Genomic DNA, 17,661 nt, shown 5'->3' on the forward strand with positions numbered 1-17,661 from the left:
TACGCCAGTCTCCTGTTATATTTTAGATAGCAAGGAGCAGACTGCCGAGTTTATTAAACTCCACCGAGACAGCGGTGACGCAAATATGAAGGCTAGACTGTCTAATTTCACAGCAGTTTACTTCTGGCCTACTCGACCTTCTGAGGACCCGGCCCACATAGACCGCCTTACAATATAAAGCCCTTTGAGGTGACTGTTGTTGTGATTTGGAGCTGTATAAATAAAAGCGAACTGAACTTGAACCCAACGAGTGCTGTCCTACATCTGATCACTGCCATCATTGTTCATCAGACTCTAACAGCCCAAAAATATCTGAAACAGCTCTGTAGGATTCAGACTCCCTGCCTGCCCTCACATAAGCTCTGCTTCCCCGCTTGTCATGGTTCTCGTGGATCTGTGCTTCCTCCGCTGTTTGCACCTTCTGACATTTCAATGAAGATTTTGTCCTTATTGTCAGTGAACTGTCCTGCATCTGTCTCCTTTGTTTCACCTGTCCTTAGTTTGGAAAAAGATAAGTGCAAAAAATTGATTATTTCTATTATTTTGGAAAATCTCATTATTCAGGTTAAATGATGCATAATGTGCTTTATTATAAAAATGAATTCTGTGCATACACCTATATAGAGTATGGGGGGGCTATGTTACTGAGGCGGGTCTTACTCCTCATTTTATGACAGGCAGACCCCCACTGTCAATAAATTCCTCACTCTACACAGTTACACACCAACGTTTATAGCTAAACTACCTGCTTTGGCATGTCAGAGGTCAGGTTCAGCAACGTAATCTCATTATTGAGAGCTTTAAAACCACATGAAATGCTTTGAGAATAAAAGTTCACAATTGTCCTTTAAACAGAGGTTGATCAAGTCATCCTAACAAGACACACTTACGAATCATTTCCTGTTCTTCTGATCTGCAGCCGCATCCTATTATCTAAGCACATTCTATTATAATTGTTCTTTTATTCTACTCACAACTGTAAAATTTAAAAAATTTAAAAAAAAATTAAATAGCAAAATTGCCACAAAAAATTCAGCGATATAGCGAGGCCGCGAAAGGTGAAATATGTTATAGCGAGGAGGGACCACTGTACCGAGTGTGTAGTTCATAGTTCACACTGTGTGTTTAAGGTGAAATGATTAGATGTTAGAAACATGAACGTGGTATGAGCTCACAGTCAGCAGCTGCATCAGTGACACAGAGTCCACTGTGTGGGCTCAGTTCACAGGCAGACAGGAGGAGGCGTGTTTCACTTCTTTAACCTTCGCACAGTCTGTGAGTGTTACAGCTTCTCACCTGCACATCACTCTTTATTTCTTCCCTTTCCTTTTACCTTGTATTCAACACTGTAAAAAGCTTTTATTATGAAAGTTCTCAGGGAGGAGGAGACTTCCGGTAGAACCGAAAGTCAGCTTTTCTTTGTGCGCCATCTTGTTCAGAGTGACGGGTCTCTGGGAGCGGTCGGTGGGTCGGTGAGGATCAGCTTTAACGGGACTGTTACCGAGGATGAAGATGATGATGATCGTGCTCCTCTTACTCAGTAAGAAACACACACACACAGGTGGCTGTGGCTGCATACCGAGTGTGTCGCGGGTTTGTTTTTTTAACCGCTCATGTTCACGTTCATCGAGCTCGTTCATGTGATGAAGCTCGTCCCCGCGGCCTCCGTGTAGGGCGGATCCTGCACTTTCAGCTGGTTTTATCAGCTGATCATATGTGTGTGTTTAAATAAGGGGTCTGCAACCTTTCTGATGATGAGTGCGTCTAAAATTTCCTCAGAAGTCAATGTGCCGTATGATTGCATGAAGATAGCATTGCAAATCCATCAGCAGATAAACTGGAGCAGCCGGGCTACGTAAAAAGTGTGTGTGTGTGTGTAAGAGAGGGGGGGGGCGTGTTTGCGGTCATGTCCAGCGGGTGTGTGGGCGGGAGCGTGACACAGTCGCGCCACCTCAAGTCACTACTGCGCAGACTCTGGCTCCAAAAATGCAAGATGGCAGCCTCCACAAGCGGGATATTTTGGCTTCATTTTTGTACAATTGTGTGTAGTACAGACAGCAGGAGACAGTGGCTGTGTCCCAATTCAGGGTCTGCACGCTTGAAGTACGCATTTCAAGTGCGATTACGTCACCGCCACGCGACGACGGCTGTCCCAATTCAAAGTGTACTTCAAATGCATACTCCAAATGCGCCGTCGATTTCCCCAAATATCAAGCGTGGTCCGGTGCACGCTTCGTGGCCCCATATATCCCACAATCCATAGCGCGGCGGTGGGTGTGGATAATTTTGCCGCAAAATACGGCAGAAGGGAGCGGCCGAAGAGTGAACTGTCAAAAGTAAGTACTGAATATGATGTCACTTATTTATGTGCGAATGTTTAAGAACATTAAAACATTACTGTTGGCCACATGTCGGCAAAGTTATGTGACATTAGTGATGTTTGTACTTTCAGCGGTAACTTGGTTTTAAAGCCTCTACTTCTAAATATATATATATATAGTCGACCTTAATCTTACAGAGAATGTGATGATTTTATGGATAATTAAAGTCAGTCATATATCCACAAACACAACAAGCTGAAAGTCAGTGATGCTGCTCGGTTTGCAGTCCTGAATATCACGGCACAAGCAGGATTCACTGCACTGTTAATGTTAGCTATGTTATATTGCTGCCTCTGTTCGGTGGTGTCGAGCCAAACGGACTTTAACGTGTGTTTGAACGAGCTGACGGTTCACTCGTTAAGCTGAAAGAAAGATGCTTTAATCACAGGAGTCACACATGTGTCCACTGGACCATCTGGAACTCTTCTTGTTTAACACTCGTAATAACACAAACACTAAATCCTCCTTCTCTTGTGCTGTTTTGTAGCAGTGTGTACACCTGAGACTGTCGCCTGTCTGTCTGTCCTGCACTCTCTCTCTGTTTCTTTCTCTCTGATTGTGGAATAAAAGTATGAACATGTATTTATAAGTTACACTTGTGTTTGAATCCTGCAGCTTATCACACATTTGATTTCCATGTGTGACAACTGCAAGTGTCCAGAGTGAGGACAGACTGAGGGACCCACTGCTGCACATCATCTGTGAGGCTTTGCACCCTGATGATCCACCAGGACAAACTCAGCAGTGTGTGAGGAAGAGGAGGAGGAAGAGCCAGCAGCAGCTGACAGATGTTGAGAATAGACAGACTGTTCCCTGTTTGTGAAGGACTGCTAGAAAAGTTTAAAATAACTAATTGTCTGTCCTGAATCAGTCTTATTAGGTAATGTTCAAATAATGTTATCATCCCAGTGTTTTCAGTGTGGGAGAAAGTACTCAGGGCCTTCAAGTTACACACTATGAAAGGCAGCAACAAGTTTAATATTCAGAAACCTAAAGTATGTATCAGCAGCAGAATGGAGCTAAAAATAAATGTTTGTTTCAGTTCTATGAAGCTTTGAGTATTTTGGATTAGTAGCACTGCTGTGTTTGTTGCATCATATTGCTGTAATTGTTTATATGCTTTATATATTCTGAGCTAAGTTGATCTATAGTGTTACATCATTATGTATTTGTATACACTGTAAAAGATACTTGTCTTTGAGATGGAATAGCCATGAAATGATAGGAAATATAAATAAATATTTCTTGAATCTTTGCTGAAGCTCAAGTGCTCTTCTTAACTCTTATAACCTGACAGGTTGTGCTGTATTCTATGATGTATGATGCTAACAGTGGGTATAAATGACTACATCTGTGTGATGAGGGTGTGGCGAGTATATTTACAGCTTGATATTCAGATTTCAGCCTCTCCCTTTGACTCAGAGGTGACAAAGTGTACAGGATAAATGTTTACTCGTTATCTTGAGTTTCTTCTTTAAACAGTCCTGATTCGAGATATTGAGAACCAAAACAAAATACCAGAGGCCCAGAAGGATGCAATCAAACAGATGAGTTTATTGGACACACGCGTGGGAAGAAGCACACAGCATCACATCTGCGGGGTTCTTCTCCCAAAATACACAGAGAAAGGTTTTTATAGCGTCATTTTTATAGCGTCAGAGTATAATGCCTCCTCTTGCGTTCTATGACATATTTTTGTATTTCTAAGAACATCATTTTCATCTTGTACAGACAATAATCAATTTTTAGAAGTGAAGTCAGACACAGAAGTTCCTCTTTCTAGTATCTTCTCCAAATACGGCGATGATTTCAGGCCCTCCATGTCCCTGTGGACGTGACATCCTCTCTGATACATCTTCTGTTACCTGTTACCAAGTAAACCCCACTGCGACAGGCTACAACAAGAAGCTGAATAGATTCGGGCCTCTGCTCAGGCCTGTTCCTAGATTATATGTATTATATGTGTTTTGTAAGCATGTATGCTGTTTTAACCTTAATGTTGTGTGTGTACACAATGATATTGGCTGCTCCTGTAATACAAATGTCAACATATGATCATGACAACACCTGTAACACAAGCTTCAACAAATGCTTTGATGAAATGATGATTAATGCAATGATAATGATGATGGTTATGAATAGTAGCAGTAAAATATTTCCCTCATCTTGACAACACTAAGACTGAGTCCAACCATGAACCTGATCACTGATCACATGATCATGTTTCCACTGAGAGTCAAAGCTGATGTTTGCAGTGGAAAACGTCTCTAAGAACATTTGTCAGCCTTGTTGTGGAAGATTTAAAATAACCTGCAGACACCTCGGTGAGCATGATTTGAAGTGGGTTTAATGAACAAACTGCAATGTGGAGAGAAACACTCCAAACACCAGGGTGATCTCTGGCCGCTGCCCTCACATATACCCACTCTCACACAAAACCCATTTCACAGCACGTCATACATCCCTACACCTTCAGTCCAGCTCATCCTTGACCCCCTCCCACTCTAAGGAAAGCTACAGCCACCAGTCACCTCCCTTGAACAGGACGTCTCTACAACAGGTCCACTGTGAAGGTGCAATAAACATGAGGCCCACTAGCATTAACATTCATGCTGGTGACAGCAGTGATCTGCTACCACACCTCATCAGCTTCCTCTTTATCAGCCCTGCAGTATTTTTAGCCTCTGCATCACTTCTTCTTCTTCTTCCTGTGGTTTCCTGTTGATGTGAGGACAGCTGTTCTTATTTTAACTGTGAGTTTGGGCTCTGTGGGCTCTGCTGTAAAGGCTCGGTCAAGTTACAACAGCCATGTGGCTCCATCTAGCTGTTTATCATAAGTAAGTAAGAATAATGTGTTTATGTCGCACTTTCACAGATAAAAATCACAATAAAACCAGAAACATAAATAAACTATGGAACAATGAAATAAAAACATAAAAAACGAATTAATTGAACTACAGCACACTCCATGTGCTTCTGCATCCACTTCAAAACACTTTTAAAACCGTATGGTGGGGTGATGAGGACATGAAACTAGAAGTGAACAAACACTAGCACGCAGTAACATTACACATCTCCCAACAGGAAGACATATTTCAAAGTTTTTGATCCGTGTGTTGATGTTTATGGTGAACAGGTGTGCTGCTTTGAAAACCACATGCAGTATGTGTCTTTATCTTTATCTTGATTCCAACACTGGAAAGAGCTTTTATTGTGAAGGACCCAGGGAGGAGAAAGTCTTTTTTTTTGTGCGCAGAGTAACGGATCTGTTTCTGAGAGCGGTCGGTGATTTCAGCTGTCAGTGAGGATCAACGGGACTGCTACAGAGGATGAAGAGGATGATGAAGATCATGCTCCTCTTAATCGGTAAGAAACACACTCACACAAACACACAAACAGAGATGGGTGTGGCTTCATACAGACTAAGTAGCGGGTGAGTCAAACCGCCCTCTGCTGTTAAAACCGCTCACGTGCGTTATTCTGTCATCGAGCTCGTTCATGTGAAGCTCGTTCATGTGAAGCTCGTTCATGTGAAGCTCGTCCCCGAGGCCTCCATGCAGGGCGGGTCCCGCACTTTCAGTGTGTACTGTTACAGGATACAGTGTGTATAAGGACACTCTGTCTAAAAATGTACATAATAAATACACTATACATAGAGTTAGACCTCACAGCACAAGCATACTGCCAACCTATTACATGACTGTGTTGTACATACACATATATAGTGTCACCAGCAACAGGAGAACACACCATGCCCCACGTTTAAACAAGGAAGGTTTATTCCTCTAAAAGATTTATTATTAAAATAGATGTAACATCCCCCCAAAAACAAGCACAAGCACCATATCAGCATGAAACAGAAGCTCAGCTCTGTAGAGCGGCCAATCATAATGAAGCACTTCATTATAAGTTGTAGATTCAAGCTGCTCTTCATATGTTTGTCCACCAGATGTCACCAAAGAGGACTGTGTTGAAAAGCTTTGAGTAATGAACTGTTTGTCAAACAAGCTTCAGTGTTTCACAAAGCTTCATCTAGTATCAGTGTTCACTGTTGTACTGAGCAGCATGAGTGTGAGTGATGATCTGATATGTCTGACCATCTGACAATCTCACACTGCAGCTACAGGAAGTTCACACTGAGCCTTTTCAGATTTATCCAAAAAAAGGAGGGGGCGGAGCCTCATACACAAACAGGAAGTAGAAACAATAGCCAGCCCTCCTCCTGACACACAGCCAGGGGTGCGGTCAGCTCAGTGCTGTAACTCCAGCTTTAACACTGACGGAGCTGAGACCTCCACCCATATCGCACACACATGTCAGACACCACGCTGGAGTTTACTGAGCTCCTGAGAGTCATTCCTCCACACGTGTGTGTGACCAGCTGCTGTTAACCCTTGAGTTCATAACATGCAACTGCTTTAATTAGATTGATTGTCATTTTAACTGAATTTTTAAATGTAATTTAATTTAATTGAACTTTATCATATGTTATTGTATTTTTTAGTAATCATGTATTTTTGGGTTTTGTTGCTGCCTCTGTTTAATTATGTGATTTTTGCAACTGTGAGATACTTGCTGCTGCCTATCTTAGCCAGGACTGGGCAGGACTACAGGGCTGTGCTGCTTCCCTTGATGTTGTAATTTACAGCAACACTTGAAGACCATGCAGAGTGAATTAGAGCTGTGTTCAGCTCTGACATGAGATGCTTCACTGTGAGAAGTGCAAAACATGCAAATGCCAGTCAGTCCATGATCACCTATCAGGGTGAGGTTGGGAATATCAGCCCTGTGTGGGCCAAATGTGCTCCTGATCATTTCCCCTCCATCTCTAAAACAGACCTAATGCAGTTCTTGGGCATGCTAGGTTTCTATCTGCACCTCTCACAGATCTGCTCAGCTGTACGATTAACTTCGAGCCGACCTGAAGAAACTTCTTCTGCTCCTCATATGGGTGAACCATTCCAGCTGTAGGTAGATGCTGGGTCTGTTTCTTTGTAGACTGATGATGATGGAGCTGTTCATTCAATCATTTTGATGTTTTGTTTCCTTGGGACGTTAACTCCTATCATTTATACTGCTCATTGGTTAAGGAAGAAGTGCTGGCTTTAATATGGGCTGTGCAGCATTTTGAGGTTTATAGTCATCAGAGACTGAAGTGTAACAAAGCAGAAAACACAAAGTGATCCCTGGCCTGTATGACAGTCTGTTTTCTTTTCTATATGAAGCCTGGTCACATTCTCAGTAAGAGAGCTGACAAAGTCCCTCAGTGAGGTGTTTTCATCAGGGCTTTACAGTCATGGTGTAAAATCTCCACCACAGCCTCACACTGAAGCTGGACAGTCGCTTATAGATTGTGTTTGCCAGCTGACGATGTTGTACTGGGAGAGTCTACTGGGCCATTTCTTTTGGAGGGTGGTGTCTAGTTCTTGGACGGGGCTTTCTTCATAATTATCTTGCTGAAGCAGCAGTTGTTGGAGAGTATTCAAATTCTCCCTGCTGTCCTCCGAGGTGTTGGATGATAAATAATGTGGTTAGTTATTAGTTAACTGTTTTGGTGTAATTTAAGCTTTAAAAACTTGTTTAATTCTGAGCTACGGTTCATGTTTTTCCTCTGAGACTGCGGTATCACAACACCTACAGCATTTCCTGTCTGTGTCACTTATCTCTGCTCACACTCAGCTCCCTCCTAACTGTTCTAACTGTCATGTTGTTTTGTAATGACTGCAGTTCCCTCAATGTGACTCACAAATGACTGTTTGCTCACACAGAGAAAGAAGCTCCTCAACTGTGCAGGTACAAAAGGTGGTGGAGGGCCCCTAACCTCTGACCTTTAGTGACCTCTGTCCTCCTGTTGCAGGTGTGTGTGTGCTGCTGCTGTCTGCACCGACTGTTTCTGCAGGTGAGTCGATGAAGTGAAAACAATCAGTGAGACTCCAACAAGAACACAAATACACTTACTCTGTGTGTGTGTGTGTGTGTGTGTGTGTGTGCGTGCGTGCGTGCGTGTGTGTGTGTGTACGTGTGTGTGTGTACGTGTGTGTGTGTTTGTTTTCAGTTTTGGGTAATCTTACCTTTTTTATAATCTGGCAGTTCAAGTGATTGGACTTGAACAACTTGAATAACTGGAAAAAATTCTTTATATTCTAACTGTACATTTCTCTACAATTAGACCTGATGAACCATTTCCTCAAACATTTGTAAATTAAAACTTTTGAAATGAATCTGTGATTAGCACAGACCATTGTGTGTGCACACTCTCTGCTGGTCCCACTCTTCATCACCAGTGTGACAGAGTCCTGAACACAGCCTCAGTTTGCATGTTAGTCCACCAAGTTCCATCTGAGCTTTAAAGAAAACACACTCAGCTTTTCCTTTTGTTGGCTGTTCCTCTGAAAACCAAAGTGTGTGATCACAGCTGAAATAAGGGAGATTTTTCCACTTTAAGTGCTTCAATTAGTGATGCTGTTGATCCAAACATCAAATCATCTCTAAGATCTGAATGTTGATGACAAACACAAATATCTGCTTATTATGAGACTAAAAGCTTGATGTAGACATAACAGTTTATAATATGTCAGCAGCATATAACAGCCCTGCACACCAGCACTGTGCTTATATTAGACTTTAATCAACATATAGTTATGATTTCATCATCTCTGTGTGTCCTCCAGTGTCTCTGTCTGTCAGTCCAAACCTTCAGCAGGTCTTCAGTGGATCTTTAGTGGATCTGAGTTGTGTTGATGATGGACAGACAGCTGATGGATGGACAGTGAAGAGGACCAGAGGAGGACTCACTGAGGACTGTGGAGCAGCTCCAGGCTTTGGGAGGCTTCTTGGTTCCTACTGTGTTGTGGATCTTTCTGCTCCCAGTGAAACCTTCTGGTGTGAGGACTCCTCTGGACAGCAGAGTGACAGAGTCTCCTTCAGTGTCCAATCAGACACTAGAGGTGAGATGTTCCAGCTGTGTCTCTGTCTCTGTGTGACTCTGCTCTCATTAACTCTGTTTGTCTCTGATGGTCTGATGAAGGTGTCATCCTGGAGATCCCTGCACTTCCTGTGAGGACAGGAAGTGATGTCATTCTGCGCTGCAGACAGAGGAATGGTGCCACAGTCGCAGCTTATTTCTTCATCAAAGGAAGTCGTCATGGTCTTACACGAGTGCACATCATCACTAACATCCAGCAGGCTGATGAAGGTCTCTACTGGTGTTCTACTGATCAGGGTGGAAAGTCTCCTCAGAGCTCTCTGAGGGTCAGAGGTCAGAACACTGACATCACTTCCTGTTTAAAAAATGATGTAACATTGTGACCTGATAGTAAACTGACTGAACCATCTTCATCATCTCTCCTGCAGATCCTCCTACAATCATCCATCCTCCTCCTCACTGTCCTCCTCCAAGCACCTCCACAAACTTTGCTCCTCCTCTTACTTGTCCTCCCTCTCCTCCTTTCCCAGCATCCACCTGTCCTCCTCCTCCTCCTTCCTCTCTCCTGGTCCCAGTTGTAGCAGGTCTGGTTTCTGGGCTTCTCCTGGTTCTGGTTCTGGGTTTGTTTCTGTTTCTCTGCTGGAAACTCAAAGGTAGCTCTCACTCACCTGATCTGAGCAGGTGTAATCTGATTACTGTATTAACCCTCTGAGCCTAAGTAAATGAACTTACTGCGTCACCTCGATCAGTGGGCTGTAATGGTCCAAACATGCAGTCATGGTGGGTTTGAGTGATGCTGGTCAGTGACTCTTCAGTTTTACCTTTCAAAATAAAATGTGTTTTGTTGGCTTTGACACATAAAGCTGCCACTGAATCAGAGTTTACCGAGCTCACAGCTCCCGTGTTCCAGTTTAACTGTTTTTCATGTTAACCGTTAGATTTGTGTGTTCCACATGTTGCATTTGCAGATTCTCATTTTCACCGAACGGTCGTCTCGCTCCACCTGCTCTCGTGTCCTTGTGTTTCTGTAACATAAATAATGAGCCCACATTTTCCTCAGGACACCAGCGATCAGCTCGACAGACCCTCCGTTTACCTGCATACATGCTGCTCACCTGTCAGCTGTTTGACACTTGCTGCTGATTCAGGAAACATGCCCACGTTACCTGGTGATAGTTTAACGTGGGCAGCTGCAGCTCCATATAACGCAATGTTGGCGCAATATTGTGCACAAGATAAGTAAATATAGCTTCCTGAGCTCAGAGCTGCTGGAGCTTGTGTTTCCCTCAGAGTGACTGACCTGAGTTACAGATGATGGCTGGAAACAGAAAACTACAGAGCAGTTTATCAGCGGCTGATATCACAGCTTTGAAACCTCACCTAAGTTTCAGCTCTCAGTGGTTAAACACTGGACTTCATTCACTCAGGTTCTGTCTGTCGGGTCACGTTTACGTCGCTGTTTTATTTACAACAAAGCAAATCGGTTTGACTCGGATTAAAGTTTCATCTCATAACTGCATAGTTTTACTGAAGTTTAACGTCTCACATGTTAGACTGAACCATTCACTTTTCTTTATTATCTGCTGTTCATATGTGTTGGATTTTTTCTTAACCGTGAATTTTTAATTAAAACTGACATTAAAAATCTTTTTTACACAAGGAGGAAGGATAAAGCATTTTTATATTATAGCATAATTACAGTCGTCCAGCCTGGAAGTAATAAATGCATGAACTAGTTTTTCAGCATCACTCTGAGACAGGATATTTCTAATTTTAGAGACGTTGCGCAAATGGAAGAAAGCAGTCTTACATATTTGTTTAATATGTGCCTTGAAGGACATGTCCTGGTCAAAAATGAATCCAAGGTTCCTCACAGCATTACTGGAGGCCAAGGTAATGCCATCCAGAGTAAGAATCTGCTTAGATACCATATTTCTAAGATTTTCAGGGCCGAGTACAATAACCTCAGTTTTATCTGAATTAAGAAGCAGGAAGTTAGCGGCCATCCAGGTCTTTATGTCTTTAAGACAAGGGTGGGCAATTCCAGGCACCGAGGGCCGGTGTCCCTGCAGGCTTTAGATCTCACCTTGGGTCAACACATCTGAATCACATGATTAGTTCATTACCAGGCCTCTGGAAAACTTCAGGACATGTTGGGGAGCAAATTTAGCCATTTAAATTAGCTGTGTTGCTTCAAGGAATCATCTAAAACCTGCAGGGACACCGGCCCTCGAGGCCTGGAGTTGCCCACCCCTGCTTTAAGACATTGTATTGCATCCTCAAGTCCTCTCCCTCCCTCCTTCTCTTTCATCCAGTTTCTAAAACATATTTTAATGTGAGATTACAGGATGACACATTGTTGTTTATACTGATATGGTTGGTTGTTTTAAGATTATTGGGGTGGTGGTGTCCGTGCACCTTCAGCTGCTCCGCCTCTCTCCCTGTCACCGTCTGCAGACAGACACTTTTACATAGGACACATCGTCCTGTGGACACATGAGCTGAGCTGCTCTGTCCTCTGTCTCCTCAGGAACACGAACCAAGAACAGGAACGTCTGACTGCTGAAGAAACAGTCTGAGGAGGAGGAGGAGCTGGTGATGAAGAGCAGCGTGTGGTTTATACTGTATCTGTTGTGTATTCAGCCCTGAGGAAGATGAAGATGCAGCTTTGCTTTGGCCTTCCTCTGCTAACAGCTAACAGCTAACTGACCTCAGCCAGATGTTCTGCAGCTGTTTGTCTAACATTATAAGTTTATAATGATGATGACCCCAAACGTGTTTCTGCTGTTCTGATGGATCTCCACAGAGCGTCCTGACTCTGTGTCACATGTTAGCTTCATGTGGGTCAAAAGTCAAAGCTGCTGACTGTCAGGAAGCATCAAACATCATGAAACACCCCCTCTGACCTCAGAGCTCCCTGAGGCCACACCCACACTTCCTGTCAGTGCCTCTGATTGACAGCTGCCTCCATCAGTATCATATATATCCATATAATCACCCCAAGGTCACTGATGTTGGTGCTGTATGAACCACATTAAATATTAACATCTCATGTCTCTCTGTCACATTTACAGTATTTAATCATTTTCTCTCACAGTTCTTCACATTTGTGTTGTGGGTTTGTTGTTACAGGTTACACAGCAGCTTCTGTTTCTTGTGTTTCTGCCCAGTTTGACCCATTTAGCAGAAGTCAGCCTGTTTAAGGCTCTGATATCTATTCTGTATGACTTAAAGCAGTTATGACATGGTCTGATTTTATCACCCAATAAAGGAATATTTAATATATCAGTCTGATCTTCATTCTATCAGAAACAGTTATGTTCACTGTTCACTGCTGTAATAACTAATAATGATTAATATAATAACTATAATATTATAGTTACATTACCACAGTGAGATGACTTTAGTCTCATGAACAACATTAGCTAATTGTTATTTACTAGCTAATTTTAAAATGACTGTTCAGTACAGAAATGAAGCCGAACAATCATGATTCACAGTCTCACAGTCAGAGCTGAAACTAAGGAGGAGGATGAGCACAGATGCATAGAAATACTGCAGGGCTGAGGAAGAGGAAGTTGTTAAAGACGTTACACAGAGTGAAACATCTGTGAGCAGAGATCAGCTTCATGGGTGGAGACACTCTGAGGTCTCTGAGCGTGCTCATGGGTGGAGACCACACATCTGCTTCCTGACAATTTGACTTTGTTATAGGAGGACTGGTGTGTGTGTGTGTGTGTGTGAGAGATTGATTTAGAGGACCATTATTGTGTAAATGGACAAATACAGTTTGATTCTACCATGAAGCTGCTGATGAAACCTCCACCTTAGTTAAAGTGGGTGAAAGGTCACAGACAGAGACAGGGTGGGGCTGAATGTCAGTGATGTGGGTGGAGACGGTGGAGATAAAGTGAGCAGACCAGAGATGTCCTCGCCTAGCTGAGCAGTTCAAGGATTCCAGATGTTCACCACTGGAAACTCCATCAGAGGCAAATTATTCAGCCCCCTGAGTCAATACTTTGTAGAAACACATTTTGCTGCAGTTACAGCTGCCAGTCTTTTAGGGTTTGTCTCTACCAGCTTTGCACATCTACAGACTGACATTCTTGCTCATTCTGGGCCTGAATAATTACGCACACCCCACTTTTCAGTTATTTATTTGTAAAAAATGTTTGGAATCATGTATGATTTTCGTTCCACTTCTCACGTGTACACCACTTTGTATTACAGATGTGTTAATAATGTTTCACGTGAAATTCCAATAAAACTGATTCATGTTTGTGGCTGTAATGTGACAAAATGTGGGAAAGCTCAAGGGGGTCTATCACAGCAGGCAGGTCTGTATTTATATATTATATATTTATATTACGTGACTCTGTATTAAACATGTTGTTATTATTGTTCTTACAGTCTTAAATCAGTAGATCAGGTGGGTCACATGACACCTGGACATTCACAGCATCTTCCCTCAACGGAGGGACCAAGTTTTTCTTTCTGCTTTAGAAAGCTGCTCTCTGTACCAGGCGCTGTTGTCACAGTAACAGCAGGTCACATGCTCTCTGCTCGGTGATTGGCTGCTTCTTATCTCAGCTTCCTGCAGAGGGTGGAGGTCTGCTACACACACCAGCAGAAGTGTGACTTTCACTTCCTGTTTATTAGTGTTGTTCTTAAAGCTCTCAGGCGATGCTGCAGCGCCCCCTGGTGACACAAACTCCTCCCTCTGTCTCAGAGGTCAGAGGTCAGCCTGCTGCTGAGGGTCTGCCTGTTCATGGACTTCCTTTCGCAGGCTGCTGGGTGATTCCCATGATGCATTGAGTTTTTCCTTTTCAGTCACCTTTCTCACTCACTATGTGTTAATAGACCTCTCTGCATTGAATCATACGTGTTATTAATCTCTGTCTCTCTTCCACAGCATGTCTTTATCCTGTCTTCTTCTCTCACAGCAGATGGCCACGCCCCTCCCTGAGCCTTGTTCTGGTCTCTGCTGAGTTTGTTTCCTTTCTGCTTTCGCGCCTTTCTGCCATCATTGACAGCATTACTCTTCAACTGGAGGCAAAAACACTGAAAACACTGTTCAAGTACAAACTCAGTGTTGTAAATGACATTAATTTTTGGTAAATTGGTTCATAAGTGGTTATTATTCTGCTGCAGCTTAGACCGAGCTCATGCTTTTACTTTGAAAGGTACAGAACGACACGGTGACGTAAACCAGGTGCCGTAAAGCGTACAGCAGCAGCAGAGTTTGAATGCGCAGGGAGCTGATTGGTTAGTAAACAGGTAAAAAGACTGTCAAAGTTTAACTGTGAGTCACAAATGGTTCGTTAGCAGCTGGTCGATGAGGGAACAAGGCTGCTGTGAAAGTTTGTCGTGGAAATGGCACTTTGTTATTTCACGGAGCATAAAGCTGCCGACCGCTGCCAAGTGTAACAGCTAAGTTTGGCCACTAGAGGGCGCTCTCGGCAAACTGGTTCTGTAGCCAGCGATGCAGCGGTTTACAGGGTTCACTGCTGTGTGACGTCACAGACCAGCATAATATGGTGGGTTTCATTTAATAGTGTAGAAAAGGCTTAAAGAAGGGTTTAATAACTGTGCAACAGCACTCAGTGTGGAGGCTGTGAAGGACTGAAAGGTGTCATTAAAGACATTTATGATGAATGAATAAGGTTAAAGGTCACACTGCTATAAGGACCAACCTGACAGGACCTGAGGTCCAGTTTAGGACATGTTGTTATGTCTCCAACAGATTTCACATACCTGAGGAGCAGAAACAGTGAACACTGTTTTTACTGGTTATTTCCAATGTTTGGATGGACCAATCAGCTCAGGTGTAACAGAGAGGCTCAAAGTTTGTACCTGTGCACAGAGGGTTAGTGGTAGTGGTGCAACGGATGAAAAAAATCTCACGGTTCGGATCGGATCACGGTTTTAAGTCGCGGATCGGATCAATTTTCGGATCAGCAAAAATAGAAAAAAAAAGACAAAAATTTGACTCCCAATTTACTTATTTAAGTAATTTTTGCCTATTAAAAGCATTCAACTGAAGACTGATTCCACGCACTTATATAAAAACACATTAAGGTGCATATGGACATTATGGACCATGCTGGGCAGTCTCTGCATCCTCTGCACACGGCCATAAACAACCAGAGGAGTCTGTTCAGTGTCAAGAACCAGCAAACTTAAAAAGTCCTTTGTCCCACACGCCATCAAACTGTTTAACTCCTCGCTGGAGGGGAAACGGGGACAGAGGAGGGGGGAACAAGTAGCTGTAGTGCCTTTTCACTGTGCAATAGTTTTTGTTAATATCCAACGGTGTAATAGACTCACAATACTTGAAATGTGCCGTTCCCTTGTATTCTTATTCCTATTTATTCTATTTATTCCTTTTGTATTCTCTGTATTTATATATGTGTATATTTGGTATGTTTCTGCTCACATTCTGTAACTTCTGTGGGTGCTGTGTAGGGCTGTGCGATATGACCAAAATCTCATATCCCAATATAAGAATTCTATCATCCCGATAACGATATAAATCACAAAAATTTAACATTTTCTGTAAATTCTGTGAATCTCGGGCAGCTAGTCTTGCCGGAAGTGTTTCCAGCTGCGTGTTTTAACCGATGCATGAAACTATACATTTTTAGACATAGGTTGTAACGGCCGCCGTTTTCTTTGTGAGTATTTATTACACGGCGTGCTGCGGGGAAAAGCCTGTTCTAACGTTTGAGTCTGAGGTTTATTTTTTAGCACCTGACGTTTTTTTTTTTGCTTCTCATCCGTAAACAATCTGCTCTTTCACGTGATTCAGTTTATTTTGAAAAGTCTCAACAGGATCTTGAGCTTTATTCTGAAAGGTTTATGTGGAACATAAACAAGCGGACACGCAATGCTGTTACCGTCGTTGTTGCTAACCACAACGCATAAAAACAGGCGCTTGTCCGTCCGTAGTGTGGTTATATTAAATATAAGAGAAAGAGAGAACTTTAACCAATTAATACAGCCACTACAGTGACCATCAAAACGATGAAAAAATATTGCCGTAAACATTTTATTTTGCGACACCACGAAACAAACGATAGCGTAAAATTAAACGATAGACGTTTTTATATCGTCATCCGATATATATCATTATATCGAACAGCCCTAGTGCTGTGCTACTGGAAACTGAATTTCAGTTTGAACCCACCCAAGGGATAAATAAAGTTTCATCTAATCTAATGTAATCTATAGGGCAGTGCAGGGCTTTGTATCTACCACTCCGCTGTGATATAACGAGCGGTCACGGTCACGTGGCTTTCCGTAGCGCTGGAGCTCCACCCATTTGTAGTTAGAGCAACAGAGGATGCCTGGGACAGTTCAGCCATAACTTTAAACTTCTCCTGCTCATACATGCTTCAAAGGATCTTGTCACTGAAGTGGACGCGCAACGAGATATCATAGCGTGGCTCAAGCACGTTCATCACAGTTTAAACCCCTTGTTTTGCACAACAGACGACGGCCTCCCGTCTGCAGCTAAACACCCCATTAGCTTTAGTAATACCTTTAGCCCGGTCGGACTGGGCAGCAAAGGGCTGCTTAAATGCCACAAACTCCTCTGCTCCTCCACTTGGACCGCTAGCGCTGACCATAACTACCGCTTGACAGACTGACCGCGCGCACCATAGGCATACTTTTTTTTTCTTTTTCGAATCTTCGGTTCACGTGTGTACCGAACCGTGGAGTGGGATCGGTTCAGATCTCAGATCAACCGTGATCACCTATAGTTAGTGGATACAGAGGATGATGAAGATGAAGCTACATCACCATGTCTCCATGTGAGGACGCGCAGCTTTGGGTTATGGAGCTATATGAACTTGACGACTCTCTTACAGTCTGACCTTTGACCTCAGACAGTAGCTCTCCTCGGCTGTTTCACCATCTCAGGTCTGTGTTCAGGGACTTTAAACACTGTCTGACTTTTCTGGAGGTCATTTAAACCTTTGACTTCAACATTTTCCAACCTGATATCTTAACAAAATGAGACATTAGTCATTATGTGTTGCACTAAGTAAGAAAAGAACAATTATGTCATTTGAACTTTGTTATTAAGTTCGGGAAGTACAAAGTAGAAGATCGTTTGTCTGCATTCTTTAACACAGCTGTTTGTGTGTACCTGTGTTAAAATCCCAGCCATAGGATGGAGAGGATATTTGGTCCGGGGTTTGGAAGTCGTCGTCTTTCTGCGGCGGGTCGGAGAAGGTCTTCAGTTCAGAACTGAAGAAGCTTCTTGGATGAGAGGTGAAACGTCTTCGAGCAGCTTAAAGAAGTCCAGACGCTTTTCTTTCCAAGCTCCTTAGACTTCTTCCACATGGCTCT

At 42.9% G+C, this 17,661-nt stretch overlaps 1 protein-coding gene across 4 annotated transcripts; it reads left to right on the plus strand.

The window, feature by feature from the left end:
- Positions 1-1,411: 1,411 nt before the first annotated feature.
- On the plus strand, positions 1,412-12,574 carry LOC120437843. 4 transcript variants are annotated; one of them, XM_039608395.1, is made up of 7 exons: positions 1,412-1,540; positions 5,638-5,747; positions 8,239-8,280; positions 9,053-9,328; positions 9,403-9,639; positions 9,735-9,959; positions 11,837-12,574. In XM_039608395.1, exons 2-7 carry the CDS (start codon positions 5,711-5,713, stop codon positions 11,863-11,865), a joined length of 846 nt encoding a protein of 281 aa, XP_039464329.1. In that variant the 5' UTR covers positions 1,412-1,540; positions 5,638-5,710; the 3' UTR covers positions 11,866-12,574. The 4 variants fall into 4 exon arrangements, with proteins under 4 accessions (XP_039464329.1, XP_039464331.1, XP_039464330.1 ...); XM_039608397.1 differs by having other exon boundaries at positions 9,735-9,890; XM_039608396.1 differs by having other exon boundaries at positions 9,409-9,639.
- The last annotated feature ends 5,087 nt before the right edge of the window (positions 12,575-17,661 follow it).

This window comes from Oreochromis aureus, linkage group 3 (assembly GCF_013358895.1).
Source record: "Oreochromis aureus strain Israel breed Guangdong linkage group 3, ZZ_aureus, whole genome shotgun sequence".
NCBI lineage: Eukaryota > Metazoa > Chordata > Actinopteri > Cichliformes > Cichlidae > Oreochromis > Oreochromis aureus.